The 26,450-nt window shown below is 40.1% G+C and overlaps 1 protein-coding gene across 1 annotated transcript in view; it reads left to right on the top strand.

Moving 5' to 3' along the window:
- The window catches only part of LOC100353095 (alpha-2-macroglobulin), a 66,770-nt gene extending 43,003 nt beyond the window's left edge, over positions 1 to 23,767 (top strand). Inside the window, exons 24-36 of the mRNA XM_070048340.1 lie at positions 81 to 257; positions 469 to 556; positions 1,431 to 1,587; positions 2,280 to 2,354; positions 2,731 to 2,911; positions 3,691 to 3,914; positions 6,384 to 6,599; positions 6,771 to 6,898; positions 10,232 to 10,325; positions 11,379 to 11,447; positions 14,684 to 14,786; positions 23,251 to 23,292; positions 23,619 to 23,767. Coding sequence (XP_069904441.1) covers positions 81 to 257; positions 469 to 556; positions 1,431 to 1,587; positions 2,280 to 2,354; positions 2,731 to 2,911; positions 3,691 to 3,914; positions 6,384 to 6,599; positions 6,771 to 6,898; positions 10,232 to 10,325; positions 11,379 to 11,447; positions 14,684 to 14,786; positions 23,251 to 23,292; positions 23,619 to 23,641 — 1,577 coding nt within the window. The 3' untranslated portion in view covers positions 23,642 to 23,767. The remainder of the gene's footprint in view (positions 1 to 80; positions 258 to 468; positions 557 to 1,430; positions 1,588 to 2,279; positions 2,355 to 2,730; positions 2,912 to 3,690; positions 3,915 to 6,383; positions 6,600 to 6,770; positions 6,899 to 10,231; positions 10,326 to 11,378; positions 11,448 to 14,683; positions 14,787 to 23,250; positions 23,293 to 23,618) is intronic.
- The last annotated feature ends 2,683 nt before the right edge of the window (positions 23,768 to 26,450 follow it).

Genomic DNA, 26,450 nt, shown 5'->3' with positions numbered 1-26,450 from the left:
TCTTTTAGAAATGACTCTAAATATTGATTCATGATTCTGTTCATTTATGATTGTTTTGACTTCTCCTCTTTCGCTCTCAGGTGACATATTAGGCTCTCCTATAAAAAACACACACAATCTCCTCCAGATGCCCTATGGCTGTGGTGAACAGAACATTGCCCTTTTTGCTCCTAATATCTATGTACTGAAATATCTGAATGAAACCCAGCAACTGACTCCAGAGCTCAAGTCCAAGGCCATAAACTTTCTCAATGCTGGTGAGTAAGGAGCAGACACTTCACTTTCTGATTGTAAATATTCCTTCCACAAGTAGGCTTCACATTCAATGGGCTCTTGGAGGGCCCTGCATTGAAGAGAGGCCAGGGCACATGGGTGGCTTTTCTGGCATTAGTCCAAACATAGGAGGATCCCATCTTTCTCTGATATATCACTGATATTTCATGAACCATCTGAAACTTTCCATCTCAGGTTATCAGAAACAGCTGAACTACAAACACAAAGATGGCTCCTACAGCACCTTTGGAGACAAAAATGGCAGAGATCAAGGCAACACTTGGTAATGAAAGGGTACTATCGGCCAGACCTGTACAACTCTTGCTCCTCATGGCAACTCTATGAATTAGACAGTATGGGCCTCTTTTTACAGAGGTAGAAAATTGTGCCTAGTGCCATCTCGAGGTTGCATGAATAAGTGGCAGAGCTGAGACTTATCTCAGGGTTTATCTGCTTTAATTTCAAAATATATTTTTCACTGAATACATAAGCTATTCATTGTTATGTATCTCTAATACTCATTACAAGTTTTTTTTTAAATGGCCACACATAAGGTATTTTTACACATCCAGAAATGCTAGAAACTGAGACTGGAAAAGCCTTTCTTCCTAGTACCTCCTCGCATTAAATAATACTATTCTTCTGAGGTAAAATACATAGGCAAGTAAGAGACAATACATGTAAAGGAGGCTGGTAGAAGGGACAGGAAGGAAGGCAGGGGAAAGGGCTTATATTCTGTTTTTAGTTAGTGTTTCCTGGCCAAATAAAAATTTCCACAAGGTTAGCCTATATAGCAGGAACTTTAGAATAGAAGGGTTTTCTCATCTACAGTAGAAAATCAATAGAAGGGATAAAACCTAGCATGAGAGTGTAAGTCAACCAAATGAACAAGTAAGGCCAAGTCTAAGCACCTAAAACAAACTGGAAGTAAATCAGGAAGCGCTTGAAACAAGTTGGCAATGGATTATTGGCAGGCAGAGCCCAGAGAAAGAGAATAGTGTCTTGGGGTAGCAAACAGATACTGCCCAGCTCCACACATTCAGATCATCTCATACTGACTCACTAGTGTTGTGGGGTGCCTTGCAATGAAGCTTGGGCATGTGAAGGTGCTGCATGACAACAAATAACTCCAACAATCACTTTTCTCTCTCCACCAGGCTCACAGCCTTTGTGCTCAAGAGTTTTGCCCAAGCACAACCCTTTGCCTTCATTGACAAAGCACACATTACCCAAGCCCTCACTTGGCTTTCTCAGAAGCAAAAGGACAATGGCTGTTTCAGGAGTTCTGGGAATCTCTTCAACAATGCCATGAAGGTGATTTCTGTTTTCTAAAAGATTTATTTATTTACTGAAAAGGCAGAGTTGCAGAGAGTGTGGTGGTGGGGAAAGACAGAGGGAGAAAGAGAGATCTTCCATTCTCTGGTTTACTCCCCAAATGGCTACAATGTCCAAGGCTGAACCAGGCCAAAGCTAGCAGCCTGGAACTCCATTTGAGTCTCCCACATGGATGGCAGGGGCCCAAGCACGTGGACCATTTACTGCTGCTTCCCCAGACACACTAGCAGGGAGGTGGATCAGAAGTAGAGCAGCTACAGTAGAAACGCTGCTCATATAGAATGCCAACATCACAGGTGGCAGCTTAACCTGCTGCACCACAAAACCAGCCCCCAAGCAGGTGATTTATTTTCTAAACTAGTCATAAACCTGCTGAATCCCTAATCCATGGCAATTTCTTGAAGGATGAAAGCATCTAAGGAGAAGTGGCAAGGGAATTCTTAAAGGAAAGGACTGGAAACTATAGGAGATCAATAGGGTAGAGAGATAAACCTGCATACCACTGAGGAGAAAGAAATGGGACCTAGGTGGGAAGTGTACTTTGTACAGTGAATATATGGATGAGAATAAATTCCAAAGACTCATAGAAGATTGGCCATCAGAAGAGAAGAAACCTTTGAAGGGTTTCTGAAAGTGGAATTTATCTCCCTTTCCCTCTCTTACATTTACAGGGTGGAGTAGATGATGAAGTGACCCTCTCTGCCTATATCACCACTGCCCTTCTGGAAATTCCTCTCCCAGTCACTGTGGGTATCACATATTTCTCCAGTTTTCTAACTGCTATGGAATCTACTGAATTAGGGTTATAATACCACTCCTCTCCAAGCCAAGTGACAACTTTTCCTTTTGCATGTCATTATGCATCTGCCTAATTCCACCAAGAAGAAACTACTTGTTCAATAAAATCCAGGATTAAGTGCCAAAACTAATCAGAAACATATGGCCCCTGGTCGCACAATTATCAGTTACATTTAATGGGATCCTAATGGGGGGGGGTGATTTCTAAAAAGATTGCTGGTGAATGGATGGAGGAAGAGAAAGAAAGTAGTTTTCAAAAGCGCTGTTACCTCCTACCCTAGAGTCTTTAACATAGCTGAAGGTACCCCTGTTCTCCCTTCACAGGACCCTGTGGTTCGCAATGCCCTGTTTTGCCTAGAGTCAGCCTGGAACACAGCACAGGAAAAGACCAATGGCAGCCACGTCTACACCAAGGCACTGTTGGCCTATGCTTTTGCCCTGGCAGGTAACCAGGGCCGAAGGAATGAAGTACTCAAGTCACTTGATGAGGAAGCTATAAAAGAAGGTGAGAGCATATTTTAAATCATTTTTGCCCCACCTACTTCCACTCAAGGGAAAAGGGGAAGATTTTTGAATTCTGAAAAGAATCTTCTTTTGTCCTATACCCCTTTGAAATGCTGAGATTCACATGCAGAATCACCCATTAGGAGATTAACACTCCCTAAATCCCCATGCCTTCTCTGGAATATTTTGTTATACAGAGGACAATATCAATAAAAGTAATAATACAGGAGACTTCAGGGCTGTCAATCTCCCCTTACAAAGACAAGTGTAGTTCATATGTATGCTGTTCTTTATGATATATGAATACATGTCTGGATTGCTTGAGCTACTAAGGCTGTAGACAATAAGTGGTCACCTATAATAGTAGTTTTCATGTTTTACAAGTTCTATTATGACTCCCTAAAATAAATTGGTAGGTTTTATATTTCATTTCAAATAGAAATATTGACCTAATAAATTTAGGGTGGAGGTGAGGGAGTCAAAGAGGGAATCATATTAGCTGGTTTTTTCCTTACTAATCCTACAAAAACAATATTTGAAAATAGTTTACTTCATGTCTTATAAATTTCTGTCCTCAAAGGTTTGATCAACCACACTTGATCTTATCAAGTTTACAATTTATTCTGGATTAAAAAATTTAGAGATATTTTGATTGATGTAAAAAAAAAAAAAAACCCTTACTTCAGCTTTTGTTATTTCTTTCTAAATAAAAGCATAGGCTTTTAGAGTCATACATGAAATATTAATGATTTTCATTCTTGCTTTATTCTTATCATTAAGATGATTCAATTCACTGGGAGCGACCTCAGAAACCCAAGTCACCAGAGGGCCATTTCTTCCACCCCCAGGCTCCCTCTGCTGAGGTGGAGATGATGTCCTATGTGCTCCTTGCTCACCTCACTGCCTGGCCTGCCCCAGCCTCAGAGGACCTGACTACTGCAAAGCTCATTGTGAAGTGGATCACAAAGCAGCAGAACGCCCACGGCGGCTTCTCCTCCACCCAGGTCTGTGGTTCCACAACATTCTAATTCTGTAGAGTCAGGGTGCAGTTGGGAGGAATGAACAAAATAAATGAGTAATAATAAGAGAAGGGGTAAGAGTCCGGTGCCATGGCTCAATAGGCTAATCCTCAGCCTTGCGGCGCCGGCACACCAGGTTCTAGTCCTGGTCGGGGAGCTGGATTCTGTCCCGGTTGCCCCTCTTCCAGGCCAGCTCTCTGCTGTGGCCCGGGAAGGCAGTGGAGGATGGCCCAAGGGCTTGGGCCCTACAACCCATGGGAGACCAGGAGAAGCACCTGGCTCCTGCCTTCGGATCAGCGCGGTGTGCCGGCCACAGCGTGCCAGCCATGACGGCCATTGAAGGGTGAACCAATGGCAAATGGAAGACCTTTCTCTCTGTGTCTCTCTCTCACTGTCCATTCTGCCTGTCAAAAAAAAAAAAAAAAGGAAAAAAAGAAAAAATAAGAGAAGGGGTAAGAAAGAAAAGGACATGAAAGGCTATTGAGTATTTTGAGTCTGTCAGAAACAAGGAAAAGAACCTAAAACACTTCAGTAACTCACCCCAATCCCTATTCTAGCCCACTGGAGTACTCTCACACCTTACTTATTGGAGCAGGGTTGTCCCCTCAGACCTTTTTATGTGGTAACCAAACCTTGGATTGTGACCAATGACAAAAAATCAAAAAAGTCTGGAATGTCTATAATACTAAAGGGATCCCTTAAACTGAACCAGAGGGATGAGTTGTCTAAGAAATGATGTATGAACATTTATTGCTTTATGTTCCCGGTGCTCCAGTCTACACCTTCTTTCCCTCTCTGCTAAAAGTCTCTCCTTATTTATTCACAGGTCCCCTTTTAAGTTTTCTCCAAATAATAGAAACTCATGCTTCCACTCTTCATCTCCCACCATCAGGGGTCAATCAGGATTATTAACCATTGACTGTATCATCCAGCCACATGTATGTAACCTTAGAAAATATTACTTCTAAAACTCTAACGGAATACCTATAATTTCTACTGCAAGTATTCTGAGCATCCATGGCAGAACTTACCTTCAGAGATGCTTGGTGAAATGGAGCCCACTCCATGTGCTTGTTTTTCCTTTTGCCAATCCTACTATCTGAAGGACAGCACTGTGCCTTTTTAATGAGAAACAAGAAGGTATCTAAGAAAGGTGCTCTGGGGTGTAAAGTGCATGCTCACAGAATGGTACTAATGAAGAGAGTGAGAAACCATTGAGAATACTAGAATTATAAAGCTTTTCTTCATGTTATTATTTAAGAATTACTTATTTTAAAAAATATTTAATTATTTGAAAGGCAGAATTACAGAGTGTTGCACACACTCACGCACACACACATACACACACATACACAGTGTGATAGAGACAGAAGAGAGAGAGAAAGAGGTCTTCTATCTGCTGGTTCACTCCCCCAAATTGTCACAATGGCTGGGATTGGGCCAGGCAAAAGCCAGGGGCCTGAATCTCCATCCAGGTCTCCTGAGCAGGAGATAAGGGCTCAAACAATTGCTCCTTCATCTGCTGCTTTCCCATGTGCTTTAGCAGGAAGCTGGATCAGAACTAGAGCATCCAATACTCAAATTGGTATTCATATGAGATGCCAACATCACAGATGGTGGCTTAACACACTGTGCTACAACACAGGTCCCGGGATTGATTGATTCATTCATTTAATCATTTATTTGAAAGACAGAGTGGCAGGATGGTGGGGGAGAAGCAGAGAGCGATCAAGGGTATGGGGTGGGGAGGGATCTTTCAACTGTTCATTCATTCCCCAAAATGGTTAGAACAACCAGGGCTGGACTGGGCTGGGAAAAAGCCAGGAGCCAGGAACTCTATCTGGGTCTCCCATTGGATGATAGGGGCCCAAGTATTTGGGCCCATGACTTGCTGCCTTCCCAGGGGCATTAGCAGGAAGCTGGTTGGAAGTGTAGAAGCTAGGACTTGAACCTGCATTCCAATATTAAATGCCAGCATCATAAACTGTGGTTTAACCCACTGTGCCACAACCCTGACCCCAACGTTTTTCCTCCTACTTGTCAGATTGAAATATGTAGCACCTGGTGATTGCTTTGGTGTCTTTTGAAGGCACATCCAGGGGTTAAGAAACTCGCTGTAGGCAATGGCAAGATCATGGTTCTGTGGGAAGATGGTGGGTGTCATTGTAGGTAACAGAGAAAGAGGAAGAAGAATAGCAAATACCACAAGGTGAACCTGACACATATAACATGAACGTTCTTGCTCTAGGGCAAGCTACATAGGGAAGTTATATGAACATTTTGACTCTGAGATATATCAAAACTTCAAATAAGTCTTGAGATTTAATTCTGGGACTCCAATAATTGGGGAGAAAACTCATGCATGACACATTTATAATTGTAAAAATGGACTATGGAAGGTTCATGCCCCTAAAAGTTGACATTATCTTGGATTTTTACACTAATTTCTTTCAGGACACGGTGGTGGCTCTCCATGCTTTGTCCAGATATGGAGCAGCTACTTTTGCCAGAACCGAGACAGTGAAAGTGGCCATCCAGTCTTTGGGGACATTTTTGACAAACTTCCAAGTAGAAAACAGTAATCGCCTGTTATTACAGCAGGTCTCATTGCCAGACCTTCCTGGAGAGTATGACATAACAGTGTCAGGAGAAGGATGTGTGTATATTCAGGTAAGACTCGGGAGAAATTGAAAAGATTCAACTGTAACCCTCTCCTGGAAATGGAATCTCAATTTATTATGACCCTCATAAATAAAGGGCAAGTCAAGAGAAATGAAATGGTGTCAGTTTAAGGGATGCTGTGGACTGGAGATAATTACTTTGCTTTTATCAATCCAACAGACAGCTCTGAAATACAATGTTTTCTTGGAGAAGAAAGAATCTGCATTCGATCTCCAAGTACAGACAACACCCCCCACCTGTGATGGACCCAAAGCCCAGACAAGCTTCCAGATATCAATAAATGTCAGGTAAGAATATCTGTCTCTATTATGTAGCTGTGAGACTATCAGCTACCAAGAACTACTCAAGTATACTTAGATTAACTGTCATAAAGTTTTTGCCTTATTCATTAAAATTGCTTCCCCACTGTGCACAGTGAAGAATTAGTAGGTTTATAAACCCTAATTAATCTGCCTCCAAGGTTCATAGTACCCACTTTCATTGTTGAAAAACAAATGGTTCTTTTCAATAACTCTAAAACATGGCTCATCCTTCTTTATCTCTAGTGCAAAGTCTTCCTGTTCTATTAAAATTCTATAAGATTTGGCCGGCGCCACGGCTCAACAGGCTAATCCTCCACGTAGCAGTGCCAGCACACCGGGTTCTAGTCCCGGTCGGGGCGCCGGATTCTGTCCCGGTTGCCCCTCTTCCAGGCCAGCTCTCTGCTATGGCCTGGTAGTGCAGTGGAGCATAGCTCAAGTGCTTGGGCCCTGCACCCCATGGGAGACCAGGAGAAGCACCTGGCTCCTGCCTTCAGATCAGCGTGGTTTGCTGGCCACAGGGCGCCGGCCAGGGCAGCCATTGGAGGGTGAACCAATGTCAAAGGAAGACCTTTCTCTCCCTCTCTCTCTCTCTCACTGTCCACTTTGTCTGTCAAAAAAAATTCTCTAAGATTTAATAACATTCTTCATAGCTCTACAACATCTGATGCAACTTAGAATGAAAAGAGAAAATAATGTTCACAATTTGATCCACCAAAACAGACAAATAAGTATAATGTATTTCATAAAAGCAAATCCTATTAAGATAAATTATATTCAAGAAGCTACCTAGAATATGAACAGAGATATGGTCTCTTACCTAAAGGAATATGATAGGTTAGTTATGAAGATAATTTTCACATGAAGAAAAAGATCATGATTAATATTAATAACATAAGTTCCGTGTTGAAATTTAACTGAAATGTGATCCCTGTTAAACACAAGAGTAGGAATAAGAGAGGGAAGAGATGTATAATTTGGGACATGCTCAAGCTGACTTGCCCCAAATGGTAGAGTTAGAAACATACCAGGGTACTCCAATTTAATCCCATCAAGGTGGCATGTACCAATGCCATCTCACTAGTCCAAGTGATCAATTTCAGTTCACAATTGATCATAATGAAAGGACTAAGAGTCAAAGGGAGCACATAAGCAAGTCTAGTACCTGCTAACACTAACCGATAGAATAAATAAAGGGGAGAGTGATCCAACATGGGAAGTGAGATACTCAGCAGACTCATAGAATGGCAGATGTCCTAAATAGCACTCTGGCCTCAGAATCAGGCCTAAAGGCATTCGGATCTGGCTGAAAAGCCCATGAGAGTATTTCAGGCATGGAAAGCCAAGACACTCTGGCAAAAGATCTCTGTGAGTGAGATCTCAGTGGAAAGAACAGGTCTTCAAAGAAGGAGGTACCTTTCTCTGAAGGGAGGAGAGAACCTCCACTTTGACTATGACCTTGTCTAAACAAGATAAGAATCGGAGAACTCAGAGGGCTTCCATAGCCTTGGAAACTCATGACTGGAGCATAGGGAGATTACTGATGCCATAGACAGGAGTGTCAATTGGTAAAGTCAACAACAGGAGTCACTGTGCACTTACTCCTCATGTAGGATCTCTGTCCTTAATGTGCTGTGCATTGAGATTTAATGCTATAACGAGTACTCAAACAGTATATTTCACTTTGTGTTTCTATGGGGGTGCAAACTGTTGAAATCTTTACTTAATGCATACTAAACTGATCCTCTGTAAAAAAAAAAAAAAAAAGAAAAGAAAAGAAACTATCAACTCCCAACTTGACTCTCACTGGGATTAAACATGACAATAGGTCTGATCTGATTTCATCATCATTAAAAAAAAATCATCTATTATTTTTCACTTTATGTTTCTGTGTGGGAGCAAACTGTTGAAATCCTTACTTAATGTATACTAAGCTGATCTTCTGTATATTAAGATAATCGAAAATGAATCTTGATGTGAATGGAAGGGGAGAGGGAGTGGGAAAGGGGAGGGTTGTGGGTGGGAGGGACGGTATGGGGGGGAAGCCATTGTAATCCATTATTCGTACTTTGGAAACTTATATTCATTAAATAAATAAATAAATAAAACAAACAAACAAACAAACAAAAAAAAAACCTGACATCCAAGCAATAGAGGCAAAACTCTTTGAATGGCAGAGGAGTCTCATCAGAAACTATAGAGGCAAGAAGTAGGCCTATATTTTTTAAGTGCTGAAAGAAAAACTGTCAAACTAGAACTAATGAAAATATCCTCCAGGAATAAGGAAGAAATGAAGACATGGAAAAATGAAGGAAAACTCAGAGAATTTGTTACTGGTAGAATATTCCAAAAGCATGGCTAAAGGAAGTTCTTCAAACAAAAAGGAAATGATTAAAGAAGAAATCTTGGAACTTCAGGAAAGAAGAAACAACAAATGAAAGCAAAAATGTGGGTAAATACAACAGGTTTTCATTCTCATCTCGAGTTTTATATGTATTGAGTGACCATCATATGCCAGGCAAAAGTCTAAGCATTTTACCTGTATTAATGTAAGCACTGAGAGGTTAAATTAACTTGTTCAGGGTCACAGAACTAGTAAATGGCAGAGTCAAGACTCAAACATTTATTTCCTAGTTGTTATTTTAATAACAGATATGCATTATTTGTAACACCACATATTCATTCATATGGCATTAAAATGCCCCCTGAAGTAATTACCAAATATTCTATCATTATAATTACTTCAATGCACTATTTCATCTCCTATGCCATAGTATCATAACAACCAATCAAATTTGGTGTCCTTATCACTACTAAGTAAAATTAAAAATAAGATTTACTTTATTATCTATAACTTTAAAATATTTTTGTTGTTTCCAAAAGCTCTGAAATCATGACTAAAATATGTAACTTAATAAAATGTATCATAAAATAAAAAAAATATTAATAACATAAGTTCCAAAGAAAAGGCATATACTAGAGATTCCAAACTCTGGTTAGCATACTCTGTACAGTTTGTTTAAAAATGCAGACTCTCTCGGAGGTTCAATTAATTATTTCGAGATCTGTGCTTGGGCATCTATTTTTGTTTTTGGCTCTTTTGTTTTGCTTTTTACGTTTTAATGAAATCCTGTAGGTGTCTGTTAGGAATGCTTTGAGAATCACTCATATTGGCAGTAAAGGCTACCTATTTCCAGGGATGGAAGGTCCTAAAGATTATTAGAAAACTTATGATAAAATTTTAGAACTAATTCTGGAACTTAAAAGAAGACAGGATTCAAAATAGAGTGAAGTGTATCTCTTTCCTTTTTGTATCTATAGTTACATAGGAAGCCGTCAAGTCTCCAACATGGTGATTGTTGATATAAAAATGATATCTGGTTTCATCCCATTGAAACCACCAACAGTGAAAATGGTAAGTAGACACTACACACATACTGGGCTTCCCATGTCCTTAGTTTAAGACCATAGCCATAGCATTCTTGTTAGGAAAAGAGGCACAGAATAGAGAGGAGGCAGTGTACAAATTTACAGCCAGGCCAAATTTACTCAGAGAAAATAAATTTGCAGAGGTGGGTGACCAACTGCCAGTGTGCACAGGTTGGAACATGTGGCAGAAGGCCCTGACCCCCAGGGGCTGGCTGGGCCTTTTTATATTTTAGAAGGGCTAAGGATGGGGGTGGGAGTAGGAGGTAGCAGGCAAAGGTAGATTCCTGGAATGGAGTAGGGCCTTGGGAACCTGGAAAAGAATGCTGGGCAGGGTATGAAGGCAATAGGGTATGAGACCCAATTGAAACTCAAGGGGAAGGAATTAATTCCAATGTTTGTGGATCTTTTGGGCAGTGAGCAAACCAGCTGAGGCTTACTGTCTTTGTTCCATCAATTTTATTGATGTCAACCTGTATCAAAGGAACACTGGTCCTAATCTAAGAACATTGAACTTACACGATACCAAGTATACATTTAACATTGTGCTAGGTGTCAATAAAAGAAATATAACAATTGTGTGTAAATCAATTAATCCTGTATTCTACTTAAGGATAGAGCAAATGGAAATTTGAAACTGTTAAATAACATCTCAAGGTTAGATAGCATCAAATATCAAAATTGCTGTTATAGTCTTTATTCTGTGAAAATTTAGAGAAAACTGAAATCAATGTCAGTTAGAGTAAAGAAATATATCTTCATATTTAATCTCAGAGGAGTAACTATCCAACTTGAGGATTCTTCTCTTTTATCTTCAAGCAAAAGTCAAAAATATCTATGACTTAGTCACACTTTTGTATCTAATGTAGTGTTACTAACAATTTTCTTTACTATATTTTCATTTTACCAGACAAACTCTTTTAGGGAAGTTTAATCTTGGATTCATTTTTCTATTGAATTCAGTCTGATAGGACATTCGTCTCTTTAAACCTCAGAGGCTTCATTTATCAGTAACATTGGTGATTTCTCTACTTTTCCTCAGCTTAAAAGATCTAACCATGTGAGCAGGACAGAAGTGAGCAACAACAATGTCTTGATTTATTTGGAACAGGTGAGAGCCCCACCGACTCCCTAAAAACACTCAGGTTACTGATCTTTCTAGGTGAGAGGCATATGGCATGTGAAGATCAGTCATAAGAATGACTGTGAGAAAGTGCATACATCCCCTCTGTTCTCACTAGATGATATTTTCAATTCTCTCTCCTCAGTGCATGCTTCCCTGAGAAGGAAGGGAAGCTAGTGGGTATGCACTGTTTATAATAAAATGAGAATATGAGTATTTCTGCTTACACCCTTTTCAACAAGCCTGATCATCTAGCAGCCACATCGAGAGGTGATGTTTAAGGACAAAAAGCATTCCCAGGGTTGGTTGGTGATTATATCAACCTGATCTAAACATATATGTATGTGAAAAATTAGAAGATAGATTATCTATAGACAATATACATAGATATGGCAAGTATGCTATCACTCTCTATATGTTAATCAAAGTTTTATTATAATATAATGCATTGAATTCATGAGCAAAACAAGAACCCCACCCCAAGGAATGTCTGCTTCCTGAATAATTTGTACATATTAATATGTTTAGAGTCAATCTGACATTAAAAATAATCTCTTATTATGGGCCGAGTCATTCTTTGGACATTATGGGGGTATATGTATTACTTTAATTATTTTTTTTTAATTTTTTTTATTTTTTTTTAATTTCTTTTTTTTTAAACTTTTATTTAATGCATATAAATTTCCAAAGTACGACTTATGGATTACAATGGCTTCCCCCCCATACCGTCCCTCCCACCCACAACCCTCCCCTTTCCCACTCCCTCTCCCCTTCCATTCACATCAAGATTCATTTTCGATTATCTTAATATACAGATCAGCTTAGTATACATCAAGTATGGATTTTAACAGTTTGCTCCCACACAGAAACATAAAGTGAAAAATAATAGATGATTTTTTTTAAATGATGATGAAATCAGATCAGACCTATTGTCATGTTTAATCCCAGTGAGAGTCAAGTTCGGAATTGATAATTTCTTTTTCTTTTTTTTTTTTTTTTTACAGAGGATCAGTTTAGTATGCATTAAGTAAGGATTTCAACAGTTTGCACCCCCATAGAAACACAAAGTGAAATATATTGTTTGAGTACTCGTTATAGCATTAAATCTCAATGTACAGCACATTAAGGATAGAGATCCTACATGAGGAGTAAGTGCACAGTGACTCCTGTTGTTGACTTTACCAATTGACACTCCTGTCTATGGCATCAGTAATCTCCCTATGCTCCAGTCATGAGTTTCCAAGGCTATGGAAGCCCTCTGAGTTCTCCGACTCTTATCTTGTTTAGACAAGGTCATAGTCAAAGTGGAGGTTCTCTCCTCCCTTCAGAGAAAGGTACCTCCTTCTTTGATGACCTGTTCTTTCCACTGGGATCTCACTCACAGAGATCTTTTGCCAGAGTGTCTTGGCTTTCCATTCCTGAAATACCTAAATCTACGACCTGACACCATCAAGTTACTAGAGAACATTGGAGAAACCCTTCAAGATATTGGCACAGGCAAAGAATTTCTGGAAAAGACCCGGGAGGCACAGGCAGTCAAAGCCAAAATCAACTATTGGGATTGCATCAAATTGAGAAGTTTCTGTACTGCAAAAGAAACAGTCAGGAGAGTGAAGAGACAACTGACAGAATGGGAAAAAATATTTGCAAACTATGCAACAGATAAAGGGTTAATAACCAGAATCTACAAAGAGATCAAGAAACTCCACAAAAACAAAACCAACAACCCACTTAAGAGATGGGCCAAGGACCTCAATAGACATTTTTCAAAAGAGGAAATCCAAATGGCCAACAGGCACATGAAAAAATGTTCAAGGTCATTAGCAATCAGGGAAATGCAAATCAAAACCACAATGAGGTTTCACCTCACCCCGGTTAGAATGGCTCACATGCAGAAATCTACCAACAACAGATGCTGGCGAGGATGTGGGGATAAAGGGACACTAACCCACTGTTGGTGGGAAAGCAAACTGGTGAAGCCACTATGGAAGTCAGTCTGGAGATTCCTCAGAAACCTGAAGATAACCCTACCGTTCGACCCAGCCATCCCACTCCTTGGAATTTACCCAAAGGAATTTAAATTGGCAAACAAAAAAGCGGTCTGCACCCTAATGTTTATTGCAGCTCAATTCACAATAGCTAAGACCTGGAACCAACCTAAATGCCCATCAACGATAAACTGGATAAAGAAATTATGGGATATGTACTCTTTAGAATACTATACCGCAGTAAGAAACAACGAAATCCAGTCATTTGCAACAAAATGGAGGAATCTGGAACACATCATGCTGAGTGAAATAAGCCAGTCCCAAAGGGACAAATACCATATGTTCTCCCTGATCGGTGACGACTGACTGAACACCAAGAGGGAAACCTGTTGGAGTGAGGTGGACACTATGGGAAACAGTGGCTTGATCAGCATAGCCCTGACTGTTAATGAACAACTTAATACATTATCCCTCTTAGTAGTTTTTTTATCTGTTCTACTTAATATGACTGGTTTAGATCTGTAATTGATGCACAGTAATTCTTAAGTGTTGAAAATTAACTGAAATGTGATCCCTGTTGAACATGGTGGTGGGAATGGGAGAGGGAAGAGATGTATAATTTGGGACATGCTCAGGCTGACTTGCCCCAAGTGGTGGAGTTGGAAGCATACCAGGGGATTCCAATTCAATCCCATCGAGGTGGCATGTACCAATGCCATCTCACTGTTCCAGGTGATCAGTTTCAGTTCACAGTTGGTCATGGTGGAGGGACTGGGAGTCAAAGGGAGCACATGGACAAGTCTAGTACCTGCTAACACTAACCGATAGAATAAATAAAGGGGAGAGTGATCCAACATGGGAAGTGAGATACTCAGCAGACTCATAGAATGGCAGATGTCCTAAATAGCACTCTGGCCTCAGAATCAGGCCTAAAGGCATTCGGATCTGGCTGAAAAGCCCATGAGAGTATTTCAGGCATGGAAAGCCAAGATACTTTAATTATTTAAAAGGCATAAATTTCTCAACTGCTCTTAGACCCTCTGCTCTAGTTGCTCAGTTTTATACTCTTGACTCTTGGTTTCCAACCACATGTGTGAGCAGTTAGAGGCACAGTGAGGTTGAAAGTGAACATCATCTGCCAACTTAGAGTTATTTCTCAGAGGATGAAACAGAGTCATGTAAAAGAAAAAAAATGAGGCCTCCCAGGTTCTAGAGTGTTACTCTTTCCTTTCTTAGGTTACCAATCAGATGTTGAACTTTTCTTTCACTGTTCTGCAAGACATCCCTGTAAGAAACCTGAAACCTGCACTTGTGAAAGTCTATGATTACTATGAGACAGGTGAGTAAGATAGTACAAAGAATCCTAAATAAATTACCAATTCATAATAAAGGAATTAGAATGTGGTAAATATTTTTTAAACTTTTATTTAATGAATATAAATTTCCAAAGTACAACTTATGAATTACAATGGCTTCCCCCTCCCATAACTTCCCTCCCACCTGCAACCATCCCCTTTCCCGCTCCCTCTCCCCTTCCATTCACATCAAGATTCATTTTCAATTCTCTTTATATACAGAAGATCAGTTTAATATATATTAAGTAAAGATTTTGACAGTTTGCTCCCACATAGAAACACAAAGTGAAAAATACTGTTTGAGTACTAGTTATAGCATTAAATCACAATGTACAACACATTTACGACAGAGATCCTACATGAGCAGTAAGTGCACAGTGACTCCTGTTGTTGACTTAACAAATTGACACTCTTGTTTATGGCATCAGTAATCACCCTAGGCTCTTGTCATGAGTTGCATAGCTATGGAAGCCTTTTGAGTTCACTGACTCTAATCATATTTAGACAAGGTCGTAGTCAGAGTGAAAGTTCTCTCCTCCCTTCAAAGAAGGGTACCTCCTTCTTTGATGACCTGTTCTTTCTACTGGGATCTCATTCGTGGAGATTTTTCATTTAGGTCATTTTTTTTTTTTGCCAGAGTGCTTGGCTTTCCATGCTTGAAATACTCTTATGGGCTTTTCAGTCAGATCTACATGCCTTAAGGGCTAATTCTGAGGCCAGAGTGCTGTTTAGGACATCTGCCATTCTATGAGTCTGCTGTGTATCTCGCTTCCCATGTTGGATCGTTCTCTCCCTTTTTTATTCTAACAGTTAGCATTTGCAGACACTAGTCTTGTTTATGTGATCCCTTTGGCTCTTAGTCCTATCATTATAATCAATTGTGAACAGAAATTGATCACTTGGACTAGTGAGATGGCATTGGTACATGCCACCTTGATGGGATTGAATTGGAATCCCCTGGTATGTTTCTAACTCTACCGTTTGGGGCAAGTCAGCTTGAGCATGTCCCAAATTGCACATCTCTTCCCCCTCTTATTCCCACTCTTGTATTTAACAGGGATCACTTTTCAGTGATCTTAGATCTTAATAACTGTGTATTGATTACAGAATTCAAACAAAAGTATTAAGTAGAACAAACAAACAAAAAAAAACACTAAGAGGGATAACTTATTAAGTTGTTCATTAACAGTCAGGGCAAGGGCTGATCAAGTCACCATTTCCCATGGTGTTCATTTCACTTTAAAAGGTTTCCTTTTTGGTGCTCGGTTAGTTGTCACTGATCAGGGAGAACGTATGATATTTGTCACTTTGGGACTGCCTTATTTCACTCAGCATAATGTTTTCCAAATTCCTAACAGGGATCACTTTTCAGTTACAATTTAAACACCTAAGAATAATGGTGTGTTAATTACAGAGTTCAACCAATAGTACTAGAACAAAAAAAATACTAAAATGGATAAAGTATTACATTGTACATCAACAGTCAGGACAAGAGCTGATCAAGTCACTGTTTCTCATAGTGTCCATTTCACTTCAACAGGTTTCCCCTTTGGTGCTCAGTTAGTTCTTGCTGATCAGGGAGAACATATGATATTTGTCCCTCTGGGACTGGCTTATTTCACTCAGCATGATGTTTTCCAGATTCCTCCATCTTGTTGCCAATGACCGGATTTCATTGTTTTTGACTGCTGTATAGTATCCTATAGAGTACATTCACATAATCTCATTATCCAGTCTACTGTTAATGGGCATTTATGTGGATTCCAGGTCTTAGCTATTGTGAATTGAGCTGCAATGAACATTAAGGTGCAGACAGTTTTTTTGTTTGCCAATTTAATTTCCTTTGGGTAAATTCCAAGGAGTGGGATGGCTGGGTTGTATGAAAAGGTTATATCCAGGTTTCTGAGGAATCTCCAGACTGATTTCATAGTGGCTTAACCAGTTTGCGTTCTCACCAACAGTGGATTAGTGTCCCTTTTTCCCCACATCCTCTCCAGCATCTGTTGTTGGTAGATTTCTGAATGTGAGCCATTCTAACTGGGGTGAGGTGAAACCTCATTGTGCTTTTGATTTGCATTTCCCTGATTGCTAAATATCTTGAACATTTTTTCATGTGTCTGTTGGCCATTTGGATTTCGTCTTTTGAAAAATGTCTATTGAGGTCCTTGGCCCATCTCCTAAGTGGGTTGTTTGTTTTGTTGTTGTGGAGTTTCTTGATTTTTTTGTAGATTCTGGTTATAAACCCTTTATCTGTTGCATAGTTTGCAAATATTTTTTTTCATTCTGTCGGTTGACTCTTTGCTTTCCTGACTGATTCTTTTGCAGTACAGAAACTTCTCAATTTGATGCAATCCCAAATGTTAATTTTGGCTTTGACTGCCTGTGCTTCTGGGGTATTTTCCAAGAAGTCTTTGCCAGTACCTATATCTTGCAGGGTTTTTCCAATGCTCTCTAATAATTTGATGGTGTTGGGTTGTAGATTTAAGTATTTAATCCATGTGGAGTGGATTTTTGTGTAAGGTGAAAGGTAGGGGTCTTGCTTCATGCTTCTGCACGTGGAAATCCAGTTTTCCCAGCACCATTTATTGAATAGACTGTCCTTACTCCAGGTATTGGTTTTGGATCCTTAATCAAATATAAGTTGGCTGTAGATGTCTGGATTGATTTCTGGTGTTTCTATTCTGTTCCATTGGTCTATCCATCTGTTTCTGTACCAGTACCATGCTGTTTTGATAACAACTGCCCTGTAGTATGTCCTGAAATCTGGTTTGTGATGCCTCTGGCTTTGTTTTTGTTGTACAAGATTGCTTTAGCTATTCGAGATCTCCTGTGTTTCCATATGAATTTTAGCATCTTTTTTTCCAGATCTGAGAAGAAGGTCTTCGGTATCTTGATTGGTATTGCATTGAATCTGTAAATTGCTTTTGGGAGAATGGACATTTTGATGATGTTGATTCTTCCAATCCATGAGCATGGAAGTTTTTTCCATTTTTTGGTATCCTCTTCGATTTCTTTCTTTAAGGTTTTGTAATTTTCATCGTAGAGATCTTTAACGTCCTTGGTTAAGTTGATTCCAAGGTATTTGATTGTTTTTGTAGCTATTGTGAATGGGATTGATCTTAGAAGTTCTTCCTCAGCAATGGCATTGCCTGTGTCTACAAAGGCTGTTGATTTTTGTGCATTGATTTTATATCCTGCTACTTTGCCAAACTCTTCTATGAGTTCCAATAGTCTCTTAGTAGAGTTCTTTGGATCCCCTAAATAAAGAATCATATCATCTGCAAAGAGGGATAGTTTGACTTCTTCCTTCCCAATTTGTATCCCTTTAATTTCTTTTTCTTGCCTGATGGCTCTGGCTAAAACTTCCAGAACTATATTGAATAGCAGTGGTGAGAGTGGGTATCCATGTCTGGTACCAGATCTCAGTGGAAATGCTTCCAACGTTTCCCCATTCCATAGGATGTTGGCCGTGGGTTTTTCATAAATTGCTTTGATTGTATTGAGGAATGTTCCTTCCATACCCTGTTTGCTTAGAGTTTTCATCATGAATGGGTGTTGTATTTTATCAAATGCTTTCTCGGCATCTATTGAGATAATCATATGGTTTTTCTTTTGCAGTCTGTTAATGTGGTGAATCACATTGATTGTTTTGCAAACATTGAACCATCCCTGCATACCAGGGATAAATCCCACTTGGTCTGGGTGGATGATCTTTCTGATGTGTTGTTGCGTTCTATTGGCGAGAATTTTATTGAGGATTTTTGCATCTATGTTCATCAGGGATATTGGTCTGTAATTTGCTTTCAATGCTGCATCTTTTTCCGGCTTAGGAATTAAGGTGATGCTGGCTTCATAGGAAGAATTTGGGAGGATTCCCTCTTTTTTGATTGTTCTGAATAGTTTGAGAAGAATTGGAGTTAGTTCTTCTTTACATGTCTGGTAGAATTCAGCAGTCAATCCATCTGGTCCTGGGCTTTTCTTTGTTGGGAGGGCCTTTATTACTGTTTCAATTTCTGTCTCAGTTATGGGTCTGTTTAGGTTTTCTATGTTTTCCTGGTTCAATTTAGGTAGGTTGCATGTGTCCAGGAATCTATCCATTTCTGATAGATTTCCCTGTTTGCTGGCATACAAGTCCTCGTAGTAATTTCTGATGATTCTTTTTATTTCTGTGGTGTCTGTTGTTACGTTTCCTTTTTCATCTCTGATTTTATTGATTTGGGTCTTTTCTTTTTTTTAGTTAGTTGGGCCAATGGGGTGTCAATTTTGTTTATTTTTTCAAAAAACCAGCTCTTCACTTGGCTGATTTTTTGTAATTTTTTTTGGATTCAATCCTGTGATTTCTTCTCTGATTTTAATTATTTCTCTTCTCCTACTAGATTTGGGTTTGGTTTGCTGCAGATTTTCTAGATCCTCGAGATGCATTGAAAGCTCATCTATTTGGTGCCTTTCTAATTTCTTGATTAGGCACCTATGGAGATAAACTTTCCTCTTAACACTGCTTTTGCTGTATCCCATAAGTTTTGATATGTTGTGTTGTTATCCTCATTTACTTCCAGAAAATTTTTGATTTCTCTTTTAATTTCTTCTATGACCCATTGTTCATTCCGGAGCATATTATTCAATCTCCATGTGTTTGCATATGCTCTAGGGATTCCTGAGTTGCTAATTTCCAACTTCATTCCTTTTTGGTCTGAGAAGCTGCATGGTATGATTCTAATTCTTTTGAATTTGCTGAGACTTGCTTTATGGCCTAGTATGTGATCAATCCTTGAGAAGGTTCCATGTACTGCTGAGAAGAATGTAAATGCTTTCTGTGTAGGATGAAAAGTTCTGTAGATATCTGTTAGATCCATTTGGGCTATAGTGTCATTTAAATCTACTGTCTCCTTGTTGATCTTCTGTTCTGTTGATCTGTCTATTTCTGAGAGTGGAGTATTGAAGTCCCCCAGTACTATTGTACTGGGGTCTAAGTCTCCCTTTAAGTCCCTTAACAAATCTTTTAAATAAACCATTGCCCTGTAATTAGGTGCATATACATTGATAATCATTATATCTTCCTGTTGAATTGATCCCTTATTCATTATATAGTGCCCCTCTTTGTCTCTCCTAACAGTTTTTGTGGTAAAGTTTATGTTGTCCGATATTAAGATGGCTACGCCCGCTCATTTTTCATTTCTGTTGGCATAGAATATCTTTTTCCAGCCTTTCACTTTCAGTCTGTATGCATCTTTGTTGGAAAGATGTGTTTCTTGTAAGCAGCAAATAGATGGGTTTTGTTCCTTAACCCAATCAGCCAATCGGTGTCTTTTAACTGGACAGTTGAGGCCATTAATGTTCAATGTGACTATTGATAAGTAATATCTTTGCCCTGCCATTTGCCAAAGATATTTTCTAATATATGTTTTGAACTTCCTGTGATCTTTTGGTGTGAGGTTTCCTTCCTTCACCTTCTTTCATATTGATGACCATGTTTCTGTGTTTCTGTGTAACACATCTTTAAGCATCTTTTGCAGGGGTAGATGAGTGGTGACAAATTCTTTCAATTTCTGTTTGCTATGAAAGGTCTTTATTTCACCTTCATTCACAAATGAGAGCTTTGAAGGATGTAATATTCTGGGCTGGCAGTTTTTCTCTCTTAGTACCTGGGCTATATCTCGCCATTCCCTCCTAGCTTGTAGGGTTTCTGATGAGAAGTCAGCTGTGAGTCTGATTGGAGATCCTCTGAGAGTAATCTGACGTTTCTCTCTTGCACATATTAGGATCTTTTCTTTATGTTTCACTGTGGTGAGTTTAATTACAGCATGTCGTGGTGAGGATCTCTTTTGGTCATGTTTATTAGGGACTCTATGAGCTTCCTGTACTAGGATGTCTCTGTCCTTCTCCAAACCTGGGAAATTTTCTGCTGGTATCTTACTAAAAAGGCCTTCTAATCCTTTCTCCCTCTGCATGCCTTCAGGAACTCCTAGAACTGGAATGTTGGGTTTTTTTAATAGTATCCTGAAGATTCCCGACAATGTTTTTTAGATTTCTAATTTCCTCTTCTTTTCTTTGGTCTGACTGTATATTTTCCTGTGCTCTGTCTTCTAAGTCTGATATTCTCTCTTCTGCTTCACCCATTCAGTTTTTAAGGCTCTCTAATGTGTTTGTCATTTGATCTATTGAATTCATTTCATTATGATTTCTCATCACTATCACAGTTTCATGTTCTACAGTTGTTTCATTTCATTTTGATTCCTCCTTAATATTTCATTTTCGTGAGAGAGATTTTCTATTTTTTCCATTAAGAATTTCTGTAGTTCAAGAATTTGTTTTTGAGAACTTCTTAATGTTCTTCTCAATTTTTTGAGATCTGCTTCTTGCATTTCTTCTATCTCATCATCTTCATAATCTTGAATTGTGGTGTCTATTTCATTTGGGGGCATCATAGTGTCTTCCTTGTTATTGTTGCCTCAGTTTCTGCATTTGTTGTTTGGCATACTGGAGATATTCTTTGGTTTGTTCAGTGTGGTGTTTGTTCTCATTATACTGTGACTCTAGATTAAGTGGACTGTCTGCTTTTGATGGATTCTTAGAGTCTGAGATGGGTGTGTCCAGAGAGCTCTGTTTGGTTCTTCAGGGTTAAGGGTGTGCCAAAGGTGACTCACCCAGATTCTTCTCTCGCTCTCTCTTCTTTTTTTTTTTTTTTTGACTCAGTTGGGAAGTAATTCCACACAGCTGAGTGGAATTGAGGGTAGTTGATGTATGAAATCTGGACCCTGTGGGTATTTGTCTGCCTACCCCTGGGACCACACAAAGAGTTTATGCAGCCCTCAGTGTGGCCTCAATTTTCTCTGCAGTCTCTCACCAGGTTGCCCAGGTTACCAAGTTTGTGTACTCGATGAGTTCTCTCGCCACCCCCTCAGATTTTCACAGTCTCAGGTTGTTAGCTCCACACTTTCACTAGGTCTTAACCTCCTGTTATTTCTCCCCACCAGAGTCAGGTTTTTCTGCTTGGCTAATGGCGGGCGCTGCTTTACATACATAAAATGGTGCCTACTCTTTGTCTTGCTCGGCTTTGTAAGGTGAGTGGAGAGAGAGGATAATGTCCGTGCCAGTTCCCCTAATTTATTCCTTTTTTTCTCTCTTCCAGTCAGCCTGGTGAACTTTCCCCAGTGGGGCTTCAGGCCTTGTTCCCTGTAGGCTCTTTCTGCCTTTCCCCACCAATGTCTCGGGTTACCGAGGTTTTTGTCTCACCTCCCCTTCCAGCGCTAGCGTGCAGACCCTGCAGCTCGGCTTCTGTGGCTTGGCTTCTGTGGCTCGATCCCGCAGCTTGGCTTCCATGTGGCGGGCGACCTTGCTCTCCCTGTTGGTCCTCCATGTCACATCCACTAGATCCAGAAGAGTTTCCTCTGCAATTTTTTCCTGAGCATTTTCCTGAGGCTACAGTAATTCCACATTTATTAAACTATCTTCCCGGACTATCAGTGCGCGCCCTCACTATTCCGCCATCGTGGCTCTGCCAGAATGTGGTAAATATTTTTAAGTTGTTTTTGCAGTTTGTTCTGTCACCTAGACAATATTCTTGTCTTCTTGGCCTATAAACCTATTCTAAAAATGACCTATAAGACTATCAATGATGCAAAATATTCCAAGAGTTTTATAAACAAGTGCTACAAAAGGATACATAAATCTCTTTTAAAAGATAATATAGCAATGAAAGCCAATGAAGAAGAGCCTTAGGAATAATAGCATACAAGTAATTATAATAGGAGATTAGAGATGGAGTGAATCAAAACCCAAGTGATCACACTAAGACCAAAGAAAGTAACTTTTGAGTTGGAGACTAAAATATGGCTATTATTATGATTGGTGGAGAGGAACAGGCCAAGTGTTTCAGACTAGGAGAAAAATATAAGATGTGTTATGGGGACGGGCATTTAACCAGGTGATTAAGATGCCTGTTTCCCACTTTGGAGTGCCTGGTTTTCATTCCCAGTTACAGCTCCTAACTTCAGCTTCCTGCTAATGTGAATCCTGGGTCATGGCCCAAGTGATTGAGCTCCTGCCACCCACATGAAGAGAGATGGATTGAATTCCTGGCTCATTCAAGACTTTGGCCTCAGCAATACCATGGAAAATTTCTCTCTTGTGCTCTCTTTCTCTCTCTCACCCTCTCTCGCTCTCTCTCTCTGTCAATAAATAAATTTCAAATCCTTTTTAAAGAAGAAAGAATAAAATAACCAAATATGGAAGGATAACTGAAAGTGTACATACCCACAGTGATTCTCTCCTAGGAGTATATCAAAGATATCAAAAGTAGAAATTTCCTATTTCCCTAGAAAGCTGACATTTCTGCAGTTGTGCAATTTATGACTCAGGACAGTTTGCAGTCCTAATGTGTCAAAGCCTCTCACAAAACTCTGTCCCTCTGCAGCTCCTAATTTCAAGCTGTTCTGTTGTTTCTTTCAGATGAAGCAGCTTTTGCTGAATACAGTGCCCCCTGCAACACAGGCAAGTCATTTGCACTGAAGGTCAAAACCACTCCTCCTAAACATAAAATCATCTACATCTTTGAATTGATCTCAGATTGTTCACATTGCCCTATAATACAGAAATGTACATCTTGGGAGTAGAGCATTAACACTCTGGAAGACTTCTCTAATTCCTATATCAGAAGAATTAATACTTATTTAAGGCTAATATCTGATGGATCCCATTCTCAACTATTGCCAGTTCGGTTTCTTTTAACAAGCCCTGATATCCTTACCCAATTATAATTATATTCCCTCCTTGAAAAGTTCTAACTCATATTGTGTGCTTTCCTCTTCTCTCCACAGACACAGAGCAATCAAATGTTTGAGACTCATTTCTCTTAACAAGGTTTTCCTGAAATCTCCAGACCAACCCTTAAAAGGATTGTCTAGTCTCTGCAGTATAGATAGTGAACAAGCTTGTTAAATAAATATGCATGTCTAAGGAATCTCTACCACTGATTCTTTCTTCATTCCATGGAAATTTACCCCATGCTCACTTATGACTTGCCTTGTACCATGTATTTGCAGTGAACAAATAATGACATTCAGTAGAGGTAAGACCTCATAGGGTAAAATTGGGAGTGATTCAAAGCAGCCTCAATCCTATAGAACCTCAGAATATACAAAGTAATATAATTGCAATGCAAGAAAGCTTTATCCCACCGCAAATTTTTTTTTGATAATAGTTTATTGACAAGAAGAATGTGAAACATTTCTGAATGGAAACATGTTTTACAAAGGACCTTTAATGCCAGGTCAAATGACTGCCCTGACCAGATAGGCATTTCGTAGTTCAGAATGGTATAAGACATCTGATCAAGCAACTGGGTATAAAATAAGTTATGTTAAGGTGGGACATATAATAACACCACGGTAGTTTCACTGACTGAGAAATTAGTTGGCCTGACTTCTAGCCTAAAATTGCCACTACCGATTTGCATGACATTGGATCAAACATGTACTCTCTGGCTATCACTTCCATGCATGATAGAGTCTGAAATTATTTGGGAAAATTGGTAACTATGCATGGAAGATGGTTTCTGAGGAAGTAAGAAAATGTCAATGTACAAAAAGATGTAGCAGGGTTAACTTCATTTTTTAAAAGGCATAATGAGTAAACACTATCTACTAGGCATTGCTTTAGCAATTTTATCAGTATTGTGTAATTCTACCCTCATAATCACACTATGACACTATTATTCATCTCATTTTTCAAAAGTACAAGTAAAAGATTTTGAGACGTTAAGAAACTTCTAGAATCCCCAGTTGATGAAGCAGGAAAGATTTGAACCTGGGCATTCTAGCTCCAAATTGCACATCCTTCTCTGCTACCCTGTGCTACTTTATGGTGGGCATGGAGAAAGTTGTCTTTTCCTTTGATATTTCAGAGGATGGGAAGAGATTGAATGCACTGAAGAGTTGTGTTCAAAGAAAAGAAATAAATGTGAAAATGGAGTGAGGGACAGAGAAGTAGGAAGGACATCTGGGAGACCTTCAGATGAGCTTGTGACTGGGACCTGCTGGTGTCACCATGTAGCAATTGTCCCTTCCCAGGTGAAGTATGTGCAATTTGTAGACTAGGACCACTGCTGCCCAAAACTTGAAGGAAACTTTCCCAAAAGTCAGACTATGGGGGCTGGTGCCATGGTTCACTCTGCTTGCGGCGCTGGCATCCCATATGGGTGCTGGGTTCTAGTCCTGGTTGCTCTTCTTCCAGTCCAGCTCTCTGCTGTCGCCTGGGAAGGCAGGGGTGGATGGTCCAAGTCCTTGGGCCCCTGCACCCGCATTGGAGACCAGGAGGAAGCACCTGGGTCCTGGCTTCAGATAGGCGCAGCGCCAGCTGTGCTGGCCATTTATGGAGTGAACCAACAGAAGGAAGACCTTTCTCTCTGTCTCTCTCTCTCTCTCACTGCCTAACTCTATCTGTCAAATAAAAAAAGTCACTATGAAGGAGGGATCAAGATGGCTTAATAGACAGGATCTTTATCCACCTCAGCTAGAAAAAAAGTTTCAGAAAAAGTGGAAGAACTGCATTTCCAGTACCTTGACTGAGGGAAAGCTTTAGTAAAGAAATGAGTGGAGCAGTAAATGGCATGGGGACTTCAAAAAACAGAAGAGAGAGGGAGAGAGAGAGAGCACACCACTGCTTCTGCCACTCCTATCACATCACCCCTTCCAGGGGTGCTGTCTTGCTGAGAAAAGGGTTTTATATATAAAATATTAGAACTGAGGAGATTGAAGGAATATTTCAGTGCAGAAGTGACAAGAACTGCAAATGGCATAGAGACCCCACAAAGGAGCAGAGAGAGAAATACAATGCATGCCACTACTGCTGCCCACTGTCACTACCCATAGCTCCTACCTGGCTCCCCAGCTGAGGGATGCCACCTTGCCAGCAAAAGTATTCTATATATCCAACATTAGAATTGAGGAGACTAATTGAAAAACTTCGATTTAAAAAATGGCAAGATCTGCTAACACCACAGAGACTCGGAGGGCCCCTAGAAAGAGGGACATGAAGCATGCCTCCCAGTGCCAACATCCACCACCCTTTCCCCAGTTGCCCTGAAAGGAGATGTCATCTTGCCAGGAAGAGGCAAGCAGAAAGTGTCACAACCCCCTATATTGCTGTAGTGAGGCAGCCCTAGCTATGAGAGTTCCGCAGACCTAATGCAGGAGCTCTGGGCACAGCCATGGCGCTATACATGCTGGCTCAAGTTCCCCCTGGGTTTCTTGGGGCTGTTCACCAACCCCCTTCTGCAGCTTTTACCACAGGCTGCCTGGAGCCCAGAACACAGGCCCCAGTGCCACCTTTGCCTGCCACGTGGGAACTAGGGGAAGTCCCCTCTGTGCCTTCAACTCTAGGACTATTGCTGTTGGTACTATAGTCTCTGGAGTAACTGGCACTCACCTGTGGGATTGAGAGGGCCTTATCTGCATTCCTTGGCTTCAGGCTGTTAACTGCCAGTCCACAATCGCCAGCATAACTCTCATTCACCATGTGAGAGCTGGATTGGGGACCCTACTGTTTCCTGCAACTCCAGGGCTGTGATCATTAATCTATGACCCAGGGGGAACTATATTCTTCAGAGTCACCTGAACATATTCTGTTGGGACCCAGAGAAGCACCTACCT

This window comes from Oryctolagus cuniculus, chromosome 9 (genome assembly GCF_964237555.1).
Source record: "Oryctolagus cuniculus chromosome 9, mOryCun1.1, whole genome shotgun sequence".
NCBI lineage: Eukaryota > Metazoa > Chordata > Mammalia > Lagomorpha > Leporidae > Oryctolagus > Oryctolagus cuniculus.
Note: the sequence above shows the minus strand (reverse complement) of the source record. Positions and strands in the feature narration are given on the sequence as shown.